At 43.3% G+C, this 17574-nt stretch overlaps 2 protein-coding genes across 10 annotated transcripts in view; both read right to left on the bottom strand.

The window, feature by feature from the left end:
• FAM110B (family with sequence similarity 110 member B) overlaps window positions 1-17574 on the bottom strand; it is a 182502-nt gene that overhangs the window by 88004 nt on the left and 76924 nt on the right. The window contains exon 1 of one of the 9 annotated variants that reach the window (XM_005301168.4): window positions 2920-3087. The exons of 7 other annotated variants lie outside the window; for them this stretch is intronic. The gene's annotated coding sequence lies outside the window, so the exon portion shown is untranslated. Of the gene's footprint in view, window positions 1-2894; window positions 3088-17574 lie in introns of those variants that run through there. One more of the 9 variants, XM_008170779.4, reaches the window with a different exon arrangement.
• Window positions 11312-16715, bottom strand: LOC135981724 (myb/SANT-like DNA-binding domain-containing protein 2). The gene is made up of 2 exons (XM_065585594.1): window positions 13174-16715; window positions 11312-11932 (listed from the first exon to the last, which is right to left on the bottom strand). Exons 1-2 carry the CDS (start codon window positions 13718-13720, stop codon window positions 11418-11420), a joined length of 1062 nt encoding a protein of 353 aa, XP_065441666.1. The 5' UTR covers window positions 13721-16715; the 3' UTR covers window positions 11312-11417.

Raw genomic sequence — 17574 nt, 5'->3', positions numbered from 1 at the left:
ATGCACACACACAAAAAAGTAGGCACTCATTACCGATCCTGAAAATACTGGTATGCAAAGCCCTTTTATACCACCACTGGACTGAATGGGATACCTACTATGACAGCAAAGATGATAAAACCACATTCAACTGTACAAGAATCAATTTTAAATACAATATACAATAAATGATTCTTAGGCAATTGAGTATTTGACATGTTCTAATTGCTGAAACCCTGCGCTGGATATCACACTTCTGTATTCTTACTTTGTTCCTGGGCATCAGGAGTTTTTCATTTTTTATGTCACAAGAAAGTGCAATTTAAAGGGAAGTTTATACAAGACTGAGGCATGCTACAAAGCCACATTTCAGAGGTAAGACAGCTATCTTAAGATAGGTCACAATACAATTATCATGTGTAATCCTTACATTTCCTAACATTGAATAGTTTTTAAATACTGTTTAGTTTTAAGTAAATCCCCTGCAGCTCACTATTTGTTGACAACCAGCTGAAACACATGCTAGATTTAATGTAGTAAAATTCTATTTAAAAAGTTTTTAAAAGTTTGTTTTAGCTGAAATGAGTAAACTCTAAAATTTTATCTATGTGAATTACTGCTTAAACTGAATTTGTTTGCTGCCCCTGCCCAAGTGGAAAACACATTCCATACTGAAAACAAAGCTTTCCCCTCTAAAAAAGCAATGTATTTCTTCATGATAATAAAACAATTACTGCAAATTACAATCACCAATTCTAGTTTCATGCTTTTCTGTGCACCAGAAAAAAAATCAGTCACACCTAACAGAGAGACATCTATGTCTAAATAACTATTGGTGAAACAACGTCGTATAAATAACTATAATGTGCAATTCCAGTATACATTTTCTTTTAACAATGTTTTATGCATTACTAAGAAAAAAATATGCTCACTTTTAAAATATGAACCAAGTTACCTATCTGAGATAAGCATAAGAAACATTTTCAGGTAAGAAGTCATTATCATTTTACAGATATAAAGTATTAGTTCACTGCATATACTTAATTTTCATGTTAAGTAACATTATGTTGTCCAGCTTTGTTAAGTACATTATTCAGCTGGGGATTTCTACCTACCAACTTCCCTTAACCACTACCAGCATCTCCATCAGACACGGCTTGAGAGGCTCATGTCAAAAATCATTCTAGATTATTATATCAAGAAATCTCTTCTTTAAAGCATGCACATGAGATGCATTAATTTACAGACCATGTAAGTACAGTTAGATGGCAATTCTGAGGATATTGGAAAAAACTGCCATACACTAAGAACATTGTGCCTGCACATTCTCCCCGTTCATCACTGTCCAGACCTAACTGTTGCTATGCAGGAAGGTTATTTTCAAAGTCTGCACCAGTAAAACCACCTTATGGCAATAAAGCACAGACAAATGCAGACAATACAAGCAGACAGCAACTGAGCTTCCTTTGTGGTAGCAATAATAATTTCAAAACTATTTTTCTTGGTAATGCTTTGTCCTGTACTAAAATCGGAAGCTAAGTATGCATTTGAAATTTATAGTAGTTCAAATATTTTTGAACAAATTCAGATAAAATATCTTTGCTTTTGAAGTGCCCCACATTATGAAACAGTCATATACATTGTATGCATACCCAGTTACATAGAAAGTTAAGCAAGCGAGTGACCAAGATGGAATTTTACTTAGAAGGTTACACCGTTTTAATTCAATATTTTAGAAGTTTACAACCCTGTTTTGCAATATTTTGGACAGCACAAACACAATAATTCATTGGGAGGTCACGGGAAGGAGTAGAAAGCGACATTAAATTTGTGACAGTTCCTTATACCTTTCTGATATTAGCTGAGGCAATCTACTGTTACCTCAGACGCATGGTGGCAGAAAGCCAGCTAGATGAATGGTGACTTAACACACAAGTTTATGTGGGCTCTACAGTCTGACACAGACAATATCATTAATTTTAAGTTTTAACAGTCAGCTTTAGTAGTCAACTGCCTTCATAAGAAGTATGACTATACTGCTCAGTGCTTGTTTTCTTCTCTTCCAAATACAGTTTTAACTGGGAAACATACCCTCTAAATTGGCGTTGTTTTTTATAAGAAAAAGTTCATATTAATTAATTTGTAGGTCACAAATCTAAAAGAGATTAAATAAAATAGTGCTCAAATTATGGAAAACATTCTGGAAGTCTCAGAATCATAGAAGAAAAGATGGTCTTACACACATTGTTTCATTCCATTGATAAAGGCAATTCCTACAACAAACAAGGCTTTGGGACAAAATCTGGCCTTTGGGAACAATATTTGTGTGTGCAGCTAAGAATATGCTGCAATATACCAGTTTGGGGTCCCCCCCAGCTGCCTAATAGGGAATTCAAAGAACGAAACAAAGAATCCACTAAAGCTACAAGCATCTTTGATGAAAGAACAATAGCATATTACTCCACATTCCTCGACCTCTTTACAAAAAACATGAGGATAGTTATTACCCTGATATAATTAAAGTACATCTCTCAGAATTATCCTTTTAACTGTTCATTATTTAGAATAGTTTCATCTCCATGTAAAGAAAGTCCTACATGCCTCTAATTCAATTGTTCTGCAAAGAGACCCAAATAAATGCAATATTGCCATTACCATAACAAAAGGGAACTAATAAAATTGCTCACATGCACAGACTCAAGGTTTCATGTGAAAGGAAATTTTTCTGTAAAAATACATTCTATTTCCCTGCTAAATCCACTCTGTAATGACCTGTTTTGTAATCTGATGGCTATCCCACTGGAGAACACATATTAATGAAAGCAAGACCAAATTAAATAGATGACATGATTAACAGTATCCATTTCATGCATGACTGTGTTTTATGGGAGAGATAAAGACCTGAAAGTAATTACCATGAATTGAAACTCCTTCACTGACCTCTGCTTGCAGCTAGCAGTCGTTAAGTACTGATGTTTTATAACAAAGACCAATGCCTTTCATCTGTGTGCTTTCTTTTAATGCTACAAGCTGAGCACCTCCACCGTTGCATGGACACAGTACCTCTGTATCTATGTCTGTAATGCAGCATAAAGATTACTGTGGAAACCTATCAAACTGGCAAGCAGCAACGTCTGCAGCCAATCAGAGAAAGGCACATGAAGAATCCAGCACATGCTCTCTGAGGCTCAGATACTGTCACCACTGTTTAACAGGCTGCTAATCTAATTATAGCTGTTTGCTAGCACAGTGCTACTGAAGTAGAGCACATGAACAAAACTAAATTTCAATACATTAAACCATTTAATCACAATAATCAAATTTGTTTTTTTTAATAAAATTTAAATGCTTAAAGTTAAAAGTCCACCTAACAAAATGAACTGCTTTAAAAACGTGTTTTTTTCTGAACTCTGAAAAAAATGAGCAATATTTAGTAGTGCACTTTCAAAATCAGACTTGTAGTCCATTAGTTATATATATTGCAGTAAACATTTATTACAATGTAGCAGTTTATTCTGTATTTCTGATTCTGTATGTGTGCATTACCAGTATATTGCAAAATTACACAACTCAGCCTGCTTTATTTACAATGTTTAGCATAACAATTTAGACCCCAATTCAGCCAGGTACTTAAGCATATGCAATTCAGTACATGAGTAATCCTACCATATCAAGGGAATTACTCATGTGCTTTAAATTACACATGTGCTTAAATACCTTTCTGAACTGGGGAACTCTGTGCATTTGGAAACCTAGCTGTAATTAATCTTCTGTCAGGCTACAGTGGAATGCCATGCAAATTGCTGCTACTGTACAAACTACTAATCAATCTGGAAAATATTCATCATGAATATATTCCACACATGTATGGTGAATTAAATCCACTAAATCTTAGATGCATGTTATAAATGCATGCCTAGCGCCATAAAATAACTAATGTTATGGATTCTGAAACAGAATATACAGAGACTATTTTGTACGTAACTGAGTTTTAAAATTGCTGACAAGTGCTGTAATTCATTATTTCAGTTTTCATACTTATCAGATGTACAATAATGAGAAAAAGGTGTAGCTATCTGACATTTACTACTCTTGACAGTGTATGTCAAGTAATTTCTGTGACCAGCACAACAAGAAAGTAGTTTTCTGAAGTTTTAAGGGCCCATATGGTTCTCTTATGTAATTAAAAGTCTACAGTGGTCGCAGTTTTCAAACTTGGATGTCTCAAATTAAGCATCTAAATCTACACCTAACTAAAATGGCCTGATCTTCAGAGGAGCTGAGTATCCACATCTCCCATGGAACAAAGTGGGTTCTTTAGATGCCTAACACGAAAGATAAAGGCACTTTTATATAGATAGCCAAATAGAGAGAGTGGGTATGTAAACTTAGGCCATCAAGTTTAAAAATGTTCCCCTATGCCCATCTATTCATATGTACAATACATATATAAACGCCTCTCACAGAGACTTAAAACCCACTGCAATATTACTCAAAGTGAGCTGCTATGTGCCAATAGCAGCAGTTTTCTCCTTAATTCTTTACTTTCTTATTATTAACACCACACAGTATTAATCACTCTCCTACTGTATGGTATTAAAGATTTACATATGTTTCTGTTACATCATTCTTATCTGAGTAGCAAAAACTGAATTTGTTACTTCATAAAAGTTGTTAACACAAGACTTCCGTACAGAATCAGAGGAAGTCCAAATTTACTGACAATATGCAAATAACTAAACCATAGCTTTTTTTACTCTGTTAGTGAAAACTGTTAATAAAAACCTGTTATTTTGTACAAGTATTAGACTCCATTTCTAAAAGAAACAATATGTTCAAAGCTGTATCTGGCTAGGAATTAAAACTGAACGCAGACAGCGTAACATTCCATTCTTTCATTCAACTCTTGTTCAGCAACATTTAATATGTTATAACAAAAAGGGATACCAATACCATGACCTAGAAACAAAAAATGACATGAATAAAAATCAGGTATAAAAACAAGAATACATATCCTCAACTTGGTACTTATAATGTTAATAAAAAAATTCTTCCGGTCAGATAAAAATATACCTATTACTTTTGTGTCTAAGGTACTCTAAACCAAGCACTGTAGAAATTAGGAAATTTCACAACACTGTTCTAAGGCAGGTAGATTATACATTAAAGATCAGAAAAGGGGTTATAAACAGGTAAGGAACCTGATTTTGAGAATAGCTGAGAATCCACAATTCCAACAGAAGTTGACTGGAGATACAGGTGTTCAATACCTTTGGAAATCAGTCTCTCAAAACTTGTCTAACATCACATCAAGATGAAGTTTTCAATTATCACCTGCATAGTCATAGGACAAAGGAGGGTTAGCAAGTTACAGATTGTTGTAATGAGACATAAAACTAGTGTGTCTATTGAGTCCATGATTTTTAGTGTCTCTCAAAGTTATGAATTTGAGCTCCCAGGCTCATTCTTTTGAAGGTATTGCACACGGTTCCCTTGAGGAGGGGGACCCAGAGGTCAGATATGAAGTAATCGTTTTGTGAAAAGCGTTTGCCGATGGGTGATACAGTGTTTTTTTCTTTTATAATTTTTCTGAGAGTTCATTTGAAAGCACAGTGATAGTCTGGTTTCATTCACATAGTCGTTGGGGCATTTAATGCTCTGTATGAAGTGCACCACATGTTGTGATAAGCATGTGTAGGACCCATGGATAGCGAAAGGTGTGTTGGGAGGGCACTGATCCTCGTACCAGTGGAGATATATCTGCAGGTTTTGCATCTGTTATGGCAGATTCTGGTGTTGTTTGGAGTTGGCGTCCTGCTGTGTAGGGAACTTGCTTCTGATGATGAGCTTGGTGAAGTTGCGGGGTTGTTTGAAGGCCAGAATATGGGGTTTGGGAAAGATTTATTTCAGGATGTAGTCCCCATCAAATATGATTTGTAATTATTTGATAATACCCCACATGGGCTCCACAGTGACAAGTAGGGGTATGCAGAATGTGGAGGTTTTTTTCCACTTACAAAGTGATAAAAGACAAAAACACCCTATCACTTGTGGGTGAACACTTGTCACAAAATGATCACTCCATAGCTGACCTTGCGGTCCTTATCCTCAAGGGAAGCCTGCACAATACCTTCAAAAGAGGAAGCTGAGAGCTTAAATTCATAACTTTGCTAGACATTCAAAATCATGGATTCAGCAGACACACGGGTTTCATGCCTCATTACAACAATCTGTAACCCACTAAGGCAGGGGTCAGCAACCTACGGCATGCAAGCCGATTTTGAGTGGCACGCTACTGCCTGCCCGGTGAGAGAAGGAGGAGGAGGAGGAGGAGGAGGGGCAGGAAAGCACCATGCTGGGGGAAGAAGCGGGGGAGGGGGGAAGCTTGGCTGCCGCAGGACCAAGCTTCTGCCTCCTGCCCCTGCCGGGGAGAGCGGTGGGGGGGGGGGGTCCCGGCCCATAGCCCCACTTAGTCCCCCGCCCCCGCTCTCCCCTGTGGGGGCAGAATCTTGGTCCTGCGGCAGCCAAGCTTCCCCCCTCCCCTGCTTCTTCCCCCAGTGTGGTGCTTTCCTGCCCCTCCTCCTCCTCCCTCTCCCTGCGCTGATCAGCTGATGGCCCTTGCGAGGGGGAGGGAAAGGGGGAGCAGAGCAGAGCAGAGCCGAGTGGCAGCGTGCTCGCTGCTCCGTAGAGCAGGCAGAGAAGAGGTAGGGATGGGGTCTTGGGGAAGGGTGTGGAACAGAGCATATCCCTTCCAGCCCCCTGCCATGAGCCGCTCAGGCACCCCTGAACTCCCCCCCACAGCCAGCCTTCTTCCCTGTACCCCCACACACTCCCAGCCCTCTGCCCTGACCCCTGAACTCCCCCCACACACCCCCAGCCTTCTGCCCTGAACCCCCCACATCCCCCCCAGCCCTCTGCCCTGCACCCTGAACCTCCCACACACCCCCAGCCCTCTGTCCTGACCCCTGAACCCCCCCACACACCCCTTAGCCCTCGGCCCTGACCTCTGAACCCCCCCACACACACCCAGCCTTCTGCCCTGCACCCCCCAAACTCCCCAGCCCTCTGCCCTGCCCCCTGAACCCCTCACACCCCCACTACCCTCTGCCCTGACCCCTGAATCCCCCCACACCCCCAGCCTTCTGCCCTGAACCCCCACACATCCCCACTGCCCTCTGCCCTGCACCCTGAACCCCCCACACACCCCAAGCCATCTGCCCTGACCCCTGAACCTCCCCCCCAGGTCTGGGGTCCCGGCTGCCGGCCCCTTGCCAGCCAGCATCCCAGCTGCAGGCCCCGCTCAGCCTGCTGCAGGCCTAGGTGAACAGAACCCCAGGCTGGAAGCGGGCTGAGCAGGCTGGCGGCGTAAGATCAGCATTTTAATTTAATTTTAAATGAAGCCTCTTAAACATTTTGAAAACTTGTTTACTTTACATACAACAATAGTTTAGTTATATAATATAGACTTATAGAGAGCGACCTTCTAAAAAACGTTAAAATGTATTACCGGCACGCGAAACCTTAAATTAAAGTGAATAAATGAAGACTCAGCTCACCACTTCTGAAAGGTTGCCTACCCCTGCACTAAGGCCATGTCTACACTACACAATTAAGTAAACCTTCGTTAGGTTGACTTACAACCACCGCAGTAATTACTGCGTTTTTTCATGTCCACACTACCTTCCTTTTGTCGGTGGTGCGTGTCTTCATCAGGAGGGCTTGCACCAATTTAAGAGGAGCAGTGTGGAGGGCTGAGACCCTGGGCACTGCGGTCTCCGCCTGGGAGCTCTGCAGAGAGCCCACAGCCTAGGCTCTCAGCGCCAGGCAGCGATGCTCCAGCTGTTAGCACTGCTGGGCCTCACAGCTGGAACACCCTTGCCCCCGCCCGCTCAATTTCAAAACAGGGATGCTAGCAGCAGTGAAACTGACATTCTTGTCAATTGCACAGCTCTCCGGCTGTCAGACACCCTGACAGCCAACAGGAAATGCAAGTAATACGAAAACAACAAGGAGTCTGGTGGCACCTTAGTAATATGGTAATCTTATAATACGGTGTCTACACAGACATTGTGTCACCTGAACTATGTAGACCTAAGCTTTACACCTCTTGTCAATGTGCATTTACTAGGTCAGTGGGCGAGTTACAGCAGCAGGAGGAACACTTTAGCATGTACGCTTACATAGTCAAGTCGACATAAGCTACTTTATCAACTTAACTTTGTAGTGTAGGCATGCACTAAGCCTCCTTTGTCCTATGACTGCAGATGTGTTAATTGCCTACTTCCTCTTGAATGGTCTCTTGCAACATGTGTTAACACCTTATGCATAACAATCTGTTCCACCTTATATTTAGCTGTGACACTGATTACCTTTCCCAGACCTGAAGAAGAGCTCTGTGTACCTTGAAAGCTTGTCCCTTTCACCAACAGAAGTTGGTCCAGTAAAAGATATTACCTCTCCCATCTTGTCTCTCTCATATCCTGGGACCAACACTGCTACAACACCACAAACAATATCTGCATATGCATGCACACAAATACACAAGTAGACGATCGCAAAAAGAGGGAGCACTAGACTTCCGTCATTGTCTACATTAAATGTAAGCAAGTTTAAAACATGAGCATGGCATCCTTGAAGCCTGGCATTCACAACGTCCAAAGAGAGAATCTGCAAATGCTTTGTACTGAAACTGCTTCTTTTTCTCATCTTTCCTTCCATGATACGGTAAAGGGAAGGTCTTATAAATAGGTTGTGTCTAATCTGCATCCCAAATAACATGGACATATGTAGTCTGGAAAGTACTTCATAAAAAAGAAAAGACTACCAGAAGTAATCTATGTAAGGTCAAAGATTTTTCCCATCACAATAAGAAAACAGCTCCTGCAGAATGGCTTATCATGTAAAACAATGTGAACAGAAGAGAGAATTAGGCTTTTTTCTTAAAACCTAGTAAATGTAACAAGTGTAGTAAACAAGTTTTAAGCTTTTGTTATGAACAAATACCCATGAGATAGCTTAGCTCATTTCTCTTTTAAAAGGCTAATGAATGCATCAATCCAAGTAAAATAATCATTAAAGTAATTGGTTTAGTTCAACCTCTCAATGATACAGCTTGAAAATATATACACTGTTGCCTTTAGAAACATAACATGTCAATTCATCAGCACTTTCAGTCAACTCATTTTCATTCCACATGACTGTTTACTGTGCTAGGCAAAATAAGAGTAAGTAACCATTAAAGATGTTTATAAGTAGTATTTAATAATCTAAAGCAAAATTTTAAAAAGTGTAATACACAGTGAAACCTGTATTCATAAAATGCACACTATAAATACTTTGTTTTAAAAATATTTGGAATACAAACACTTATAAAACAAATTTTAATGTATTAAAAAGTTATTCCCAAAATATTGATCTGTCTGCTACTTAACCTATACAAAGATGAAGATGTAAAAGCTTATTCTCTTAGGAGAATTCCTTAACTGCTAATGAGCTATGGCGTATTCTGGGGGAGTTCTTTCTCAGGGTATGTCTACACTACGGGATTAATCCGAATTTAGATAATTCGGATTTGAGAAACAGGTTGTATAAAGTCGAAATGAATGCGGCCACACTAGCACATTAATTCGGTGGTGTGCGTCCAAGTACTGGGGCTAGCGTCGATTTCTGCACCGTTGCACTGTGGGTAGCAATTCCATAGCTATCCCATAGTTCCTGCAGTCTCCCGCGCCCATTGGGATTGTGGGTTAAGATCCCAGTGCCTGATGGGACAAAAAACATCGTCGCAGGTGGTTCTGGGTACAGCCTCACTTCCTCCCTCCCTCCCTGCATGAAAGCAACGGACGGCAGACAACCATTTTCGCGCCTTTTTTCCTGGGTGGGTGAACACTGCAGACTCCATACCACGGCAAGCATGGAGCCCGCTGAGCTCAAGACAGCACTCATGAATATTGTAAACACCTCGCGCGTTCTCGTGGAGTTTATGCTCAGCCAGGACCAGAAAAACGAGGAGAGGAGGCAGCGGCAGCGGCAGCGCAGCGACAAGCATGATGAGGACATGGACACGGACACGGATACAGAATTCAGTGAAACCACAGGCCCCGGTGCTTTGGAGATCATGTTGTTAATGGGGCAGATTCTAAACATGGAACGCCGATTCTGGGCAAGGGAAACAAGCACAGACTGGTGGGACCGCATAGTGTTGCAGGTCTGGGACGATTCCCAGTGGCTGCGGAACTTTCGCATGCGTAAGGGCACTTTCATGGAACTTTGTGACTTGCTGTCCCCTGCCTTGAAACGCCAGAATACCAAGATGAGAGCAGCCCTCACAGTTGAGAAGCGCGTGGCGACAGCCCTGTGGAAGCTTGCAACGCCAGACAGCTACCGGTCAGTCGGGAATCAATTTGGAGTGGGAAAATCTACTGTGGGGGCTGCTGTGATGCAAGTAGCCAAAGCAATCACTCAGGTGCTGCTATGAAAGTTTGTGACTCTGGGAAATGTGCAGGCTATAGTGGATGGTTTTGCTGCAATGGGATTCCCTAACTGTGGTGGGGCGATAGACGGAACCCATATCCCTATCTTGGCACCGGAGCACCAAGCCACCGAGTACATAAACCGCAAGGGGTACTTTTCAATGGTGCTGCAAGCACTTGTGGATCACAAGGGACGTTTCACCAACATCAATGCGGGCTGGGCGGGAAGGGTTCATGACGCTCGCGTCTTCAGGAACACAACTCTGTTTAAAGGGCTGCAGCAAGGGACTTACTTTCCGGACCAGAAAATAACCGTTGGGGATGTTGAAATGCCCATAGTTATTCTTGGGGACCCAGCCTACCCCTTAATGCCATGGCTCATGAAGCCATACACAGGCAGCCTGGACAGGAGTCAGGAGCTGTTTAACTACAGGCTAAGCAAGTGCAGAATGGTGGTAGAATGTGCATTTGGCCGTTTAAAAGGTCGCTGGCGTTCATTATTGACTCGCTCTGACCTCAGCCAAAGAAATCTCCCCATTGTTATTTCTGCTTGCTGTGTGCTCCACAATCTCTGTGAAAGTAAGGGGGAGACCTTTATGGTGGGGTGGGAGGCTGAGGCTAATCGCCTGGCTGCTGATTACGCGCAGCCAGACACCAGGGCGATTAGAAGAGCACACCATGAAGCGGTGTGCATCAGAGAAGCTTTAAAAACCAGTTTCATGGCTGGCCAGGCTACAGTGTGAAATATCTGTTTGTTTCTCCTTCATGAAAACCCTCCCCCTTTACTGACTGATTTTCTGTAAGGAACCCACCCTGCCCCTTCCCCCAGCTTTCTTTCAAACCAAATAAAGTCACTATCATTTAAAAATCATTTATTCTTTATTAATAGATTAGAAAAAGAGGGAGGGAACCCGGGTGGTATTTGGGAGGAGGATTACTGGGAAGGAAAAAGCCACAAAGAAAAGGTTAAAAAAATGACAGCCTTTTGCTTGGGCTGTCTACTGGGGTGGAATGGGAAGGTGTACGGAGCCTCCCCCCCCGCGTTCTTACACGTCTGGGTGAGGAGGATACGGAACATGGGGAGGGGGGAGGGTGGAACAGGGGCTGAAGCGGCAGTCTGTTTTCCAGCAGCCGTTCCTGAACCTCCACCAGACGCTGGAGCAGCCCCAGCGTTGCTTCCTTCATCCTCTGGTCTTCCTGACGCCACCTCTCATCTCGAGCGTCTCTCCTCTCCTCACGTTGGTCTCTCCTCTCCTCACGTTGGTCCCTCATGTCCTCACGTTGGTCCCTCATGTCCTCACGTTCACTGACTTCTTTCCTATACTTTGAAACTGTTTCCTTCCACTCATTCAGATGAGCTCTGTCACTTCTGCTGGATTCCATAATTTCCGAAAACATCTCTTCTCGCGTCTTCTTCTTACGACACCTTATCTGTGATAACCTTCGGGATGGAGGAGGGAGGCTTGAGGAATTTGCAGCTGCTGTAGGGAGGGGAAAAAAGAGAGAATTGTTTTAAAAGCTACATTTTGCAGAACAATGCTTATACTCTTTCACGGTGACCAACACTGTTCACATTACATAGCACATGTGATTTCTGTGCAAGGTCGCATTTTGCCTCTTAATGCTGAGTGCCTGTGGCTTTGCTGCTAGAGATCACAGGTCTGGGCAACAGAATTCTGCTTGCATGCGGCCATGGTAAGCCATTCTCTTACAGCTTCTGCGCCCTACTTTCCCACATACCAAGCATAGCTTGTAGAGTGCTGCAGAAGCCTGGCCAATCTCAGCCAGTTGGGGGGGGGGCAGTGTGGGGGGGCTTGTCTGGGCCCCTTCGGGCAAGTAGAGTGCTGCGGTTTTTCTGTTAACATTCAGCAGCACCAGAAAACAAACTAACCACGGTACCCCTCCCCCCCACCGCGTGGCTGGTATCAGGGAAGATCCCTACAGGCACCAAACTAACCCCCCCCCACCGCCGCCCCCCCCCCCTCGCCATGAATTCTCTGGGGTGATCACGGTACCCCTCCCCCCACCGCGTGGCTGGTATCAGGGAAGATCCCTACACGCACCAAACTAACCCCCCCCCCACTGCCGCCCCCCCCCCCGCCATGAATTCTCTGGGATGATCACAGTACCCCTCCCCCCACCGCGTGGCTGGTATCAGGGAAGATCCCTGCTAGCCAAACGCGAAAAACTGAGGGCCAATTTCCCATCTGCGCTTGGCTAACTGCAGGGAAGGATTTATTTTCCGCCACAGGCAAACAGCCCAGTAGGAATGGCCACCTCTGTCCCCTTAATTAAGTTCCCGTATTTCAACCAGGTTACCAGGAGTGATATCACTCTCCTGAGGATTACACAACAAGATAAAGAACGGATGTTGCTTGAATGCCAGCAAACACCGGGACCATACGCTGCCAGGCTTTGTCAGGCAATGATACCAGATTACTTGCTGCAAGCATGGCGTGGTCAAGTGTCCTACCATGGAGGAGGGAATAAAGATGCACTGCCCAGAAACCTTCTGGCAAGGCTTTCGGAGTACCTCCAGGAGAGCTTCATTGAGATGTCCCTGGAGGATTTCCGCTCCATCCCCAGACACGTTAACAGACTTTTCCAGTAGCTACAGACTTTTCCAGTAGCTGAACTGACCGCGAATGCAAAGTCAGGCAAAGTAATCATTAAAAACCGTTTGCTTTTAAAACAAGTTTTATATTTTAAAAGGTAAACTCACCTGAGGTGCCTTCCATGGGGTCAGAGTCTTGGGTACTGGCTTGGGAGGCTTGGGAGGCTTGGGAGGGTACTTCAGTCGGGGTGATAAAAAGATCCTGGCTGTTGGGGAGAATGGAGTGCTGTGTGCTCTCTGCAAGCTCATCCTCCTCCTCCTCCTCCTCTACCCCATCGGCAGAATCCTCAGGCGTCGAGACTATCCCCGACCCAGAATCCACGAACACAGGTGGGTTAGTGGTGGCAGCCCCCCCTAGAATTGCATGCAGCTCGGCGTAGAAGCGGCATGTCCGCGGCTCTGACCCAGAGCGACCGTTTGCCTCCTTTGTTTTCTGATAGGCTTGTCTGAGCTCCTTGACTTTCACGCGGCACTGATCTGAGTCCCTATTGTGGCCTCTCTCCATCATGCCCTTGGAGATTTTTTCAAAAATTTTTGCATTTCGTCTTTTAGAACGAAGTTCTGCAAGCACTGAATCCTCTCCCCATACAGTGATCAGATCCAGTACCTCCCTCACGGTCCATGCTGGTGCTCTTTTTCGATTATCAGCCTGCATGGTTACCTGTGCTGATGAGGTATCTGTGGTCACCTGTGCTCTCCACGCTGTGCAAACAGGAAATGAAATTCAAATGTTCGCGGGGCTTTTCCTGTCTACCTGGCCAGTGCATCCGAGTTCAGATTGCTGTCCAGAGCGGTCACAATGATGCACTGTGGGATAGCTCCCGGAGGCCAATACCATCGAATTGCGGCCACACTAACCCTAATTCGAATTGTTAAAATCGATTTTGGCACTACTCCGCTCGTTGGGGTGGAGTACAGAAATCGATTTAAAGGGCCCTTTACATCGAATTAACTAGCGTCGTTGTGTGGACGGTTACAGGGTTAATTCGAATTAAAGCTGATAAATCCGAATTAAAGTCGTAGTGTAGACCAGGCCTCAGTCTATTCTGTTGAAGCTGTTTCACTGTGAATAAATAATTAAATATGTATTGGGCCAGAGTGAGTGAGAATAACTCTTATTGTGTTAAAGTTGAGGAGTTGGTGGGTAAGGAGATGGGCCTTATGCCATTCCAACATCCGAGGGCTAAATCCACAGAGACTTCGGTATTGCTACATACAGAGTTGCAGTGCCTAACAATCCAGTGGAATCTACAGCCATGAGTTGGGTGCCCAGGCTTCCCATACAATGGATGGGAGAGATTGGCTCCTAAGGATAGGCTCCACAAAAGCCAACACACTGAGCAGGGAGTCACCTAAGCTAGCCAATAGCAGATGCTGAGGAGAGGCGTGTGGCCTAAACCCTTCCCCCTCAGGTACTGAGGTGCCTACGTCCAGGCTGGATGGAGGTGCCTATTGCTACTTAGGATTCACAACCGTGAACTCTCTACTGGAGTTCTGCTCCTAAGCTATTTCTTGCAAGAAACATTGGTGCACACCTCAACTCCCCCTCTTTGGAGAGTGCCTTAACCACTGCACAATAAGAGTTATTCTCACTCACTCTGGCCCAATACATATTTAATTATTTATTCACAGTGAAACAGCTTCAACAGAATAGACTGAGAAAGAACTCCCCCAGAATACGCCATAGCTCATTAGCAGTTAAGGAATTCTCCTAAGAGATGGGATATCCAACTTCAAATCTCTTCTGCACATCCAACAGAGGGGAGAATTCCTCCAGGGTCGCTCACATGCCCTAACTAGTAGGGTAGAGATTATAAGGGCAGCCTTTGCCCTGGCCATTCTGTGTCGCTTTAGGTGTGCTCTGAGAACACTTAACAGATTGGGCCCCAACACTTAACAAGTGGAGGAATACCTAGTTTGAGGATCCCACGGGGGCGTAGGCATGGGATAAACATCAGCTGTCAGGACTGGGGAATTTAATGGCAGAAATGTAGGTACTGAGGGACTTGAGAACCTGCAGAAGCTGAGCTGGGGTTTTGAGGATCTCAGTGGTACCCAAATGTTGGAGTTAAGCACCTAAAGCAGCCTAAGTCCTTTTCTGGATCTGAGCCTTGGTTTTCTACAGTATCTTGTGTCTTGTCCTGTTTTATGGTGTCCCTTCTAGTCTTGGTTGCAGCTGAAGCCTAACTTGGTACTTGATGAAACTTGCTCATTGATTCCCTCAAAAAAAGGACCATCAATCCCAAGTCACTGAGATAGTTCAAGACAAGGCAGGAAAAGAGAAATGGGGGGTAGGAGGAGGTGGTGGAGAGGGAACATTATCACATTTAGAGAGGCATGTTCTCTTTTTTCATTTTTTGTAAAGGGAGGAAATGGTGCAGCGTGCACAGTCCTAATAAATGACAAAAGGTATTTAGGGTGCTGAGGAGCCTATGAACAAAAAGCAGGCCTTGCAGGTGGCAGAATCTCCTGGCCCACCACAGAAGTTCTAGAATTTTGCTGGGGGTAAGGCTTTAAAACTTTCTGGGATCTGCCTTCACAATGTCGCTGCTGAATGTATATTTGTACACTACTGTTTTAGATCTCTGGGGATCTTAACCATAACTGCTTTAAAAATAATTATCCAGGCAGGTCTCTTTCCCACAAGAGTTCAAGTGGCAACTTGTACTTACTAACTATATTTCTAGCAGTGTGGACATACTTTTTACGGATAAGTAGATTTAATTTACGTAGTCTTCAAGGCAACCAGATGGAAAAATAGTATTGATTTCTTGTCTGAATGCTTACACAGTCTGTGGCTCAATTCACCAATGAGTTAAAAAGGCAGACATCTCGACCTGTGATTATCATTACAGTCTGTAGTATGGTGTAGCTTCTCAATGAGATACAAAAGGTAATCAAGGCCATGGTTTGGAATTGTCTTATCTTATCCATAAGCTAGAACAGGCTCCTAAATGATTAGTTTCCATTTTATGCTCCCATTCAATTTTCCCTTGGCATTACACTTACACTCCCATAATGCACATTTCTTAGATACGTGATGGACCCTTTCTGAACTCCTAAATTCCTGATTATCCTCCTTTAGTAACCACTGGATAGCAAATACAACAAACTACAGGAGCTGGTGAATAGCTGGTGTAAGGGAGAGCACTGGGATGGCAGCTAAAGTGAATAGGAGTGGGAAGAAGGGTGTTTCTCAGATTGGTTTGAGGCAGCAGCAAAGAGAAAGGTGATTTCAAGTATCTGAACCTAACTGGTGCCCTTACACCTAGTTCTTTCAAATGGCCAAGTGACCTTCAATTCAGAATGTATTTATTCAGCCTACTTGCCACTGTGTTGGGGGTTCAGTAGTGTTTGGTGAAAGACACCATGAAAGGAGTTAGAAGATTTAAATTCCAGATTCCCCAGGAACTGGTCACCAGAAGAAAGAAACTCCATTAGAATGGCCTGCAAAGGTACCAGGAAGAACTCGTCTGGTTTTGTTACATTAACATAACTGCATGTTGCTACTACCTGAGACAGAATGGAAAGAGAGCGAGGGACAAGGAAGCAGCACAGTGGAAAATGCAAGTAGAGATGTCCAATATTTTAGATAACTAGTGTAACTCAGGTTTCAGAGTAGCAGCTGTGTTAGTCTGTATCCGCAAAAAGAAGAACAGGAGTACTTGTGGCACCTTAGAGACTAACAAATTTATTAGAGCATAAGCTTTCGTGGACTACAGCCCACTTCTTCGGATCCGAAGAAGTGGGCTGTAGTCCACGAAAGCTTATGCTCTAATAAATTTGTTAGTCTCTAGTGTAACTCAATGATTCACCAGAGAAATAGAAGCAAATAACAATTCTCACTTTGCCTGACTGCATTATATAAAGTATGGAGGGCATCTAACAACCATATACCTTGAACACATACCATATATCCTGCTGACCTCTGAATCCCCAAAAAGATACCCTGTGTTTTTAAAAAAAAACTAATCAGTCACTTTAAACCATCTGTTCCTATTATAGAATCTTTTTGATATTACTTAGAAAAAGTTTTAATTCTGAACTTAAAGAGCTCTTGTGTGAGCATGACTAAGGACTTTATGGAAAGACAACTTGTACGGTCTGTCCAGACAGTGAAATTTAAATTACTGTCTGTGTTTGGAAGACCTGCCTGCAATGGCATAATAGCAACCTTGTCAAGAGGAATGTGATCTAATACGTTAAACTTAAAATTACCTTGTATTCTGACTTCTAAAATAAAAAAATAAGGAAAGTTTTGTTAAGGGGAGTCAACATTTTCCAAGTCACTTTCATTATATGCTACCTTTCATAATGAAAGCCAAAGTGAACAAATCCTGTTCACTCCCTTGTGGTTGCTATCCCTTTACGTACAGCTTATACTGAATCTCTCTAATGGGCCAATATCCCTCATTAATATAACTGTCAAACAATAACGAAGACTGACATGGTAGTAATTCTATTAATGATATCAGTCACTTGCCATGAAAATAAATAGGCTGTCACAAA

This window comes from Chrysemys picta, chromosome 2 (genome assembly GCF_011386835.1).
Source record: "Chrysemys picta bellii isolate R12L10 chromosome 2, ASM1138683v2, whole genome shotgun sequence".
Lineage (NCBI taxonomy): Eukaryota > Metazoa > Chordata > Testudines > Emydidae > Chrysemys > Chrysemys picta.
The sequence above is the reverse complement of the archived record's forward strand: the minus strand, read 5'-3'. Positions and strand labels throughout refer to the sequence as shown.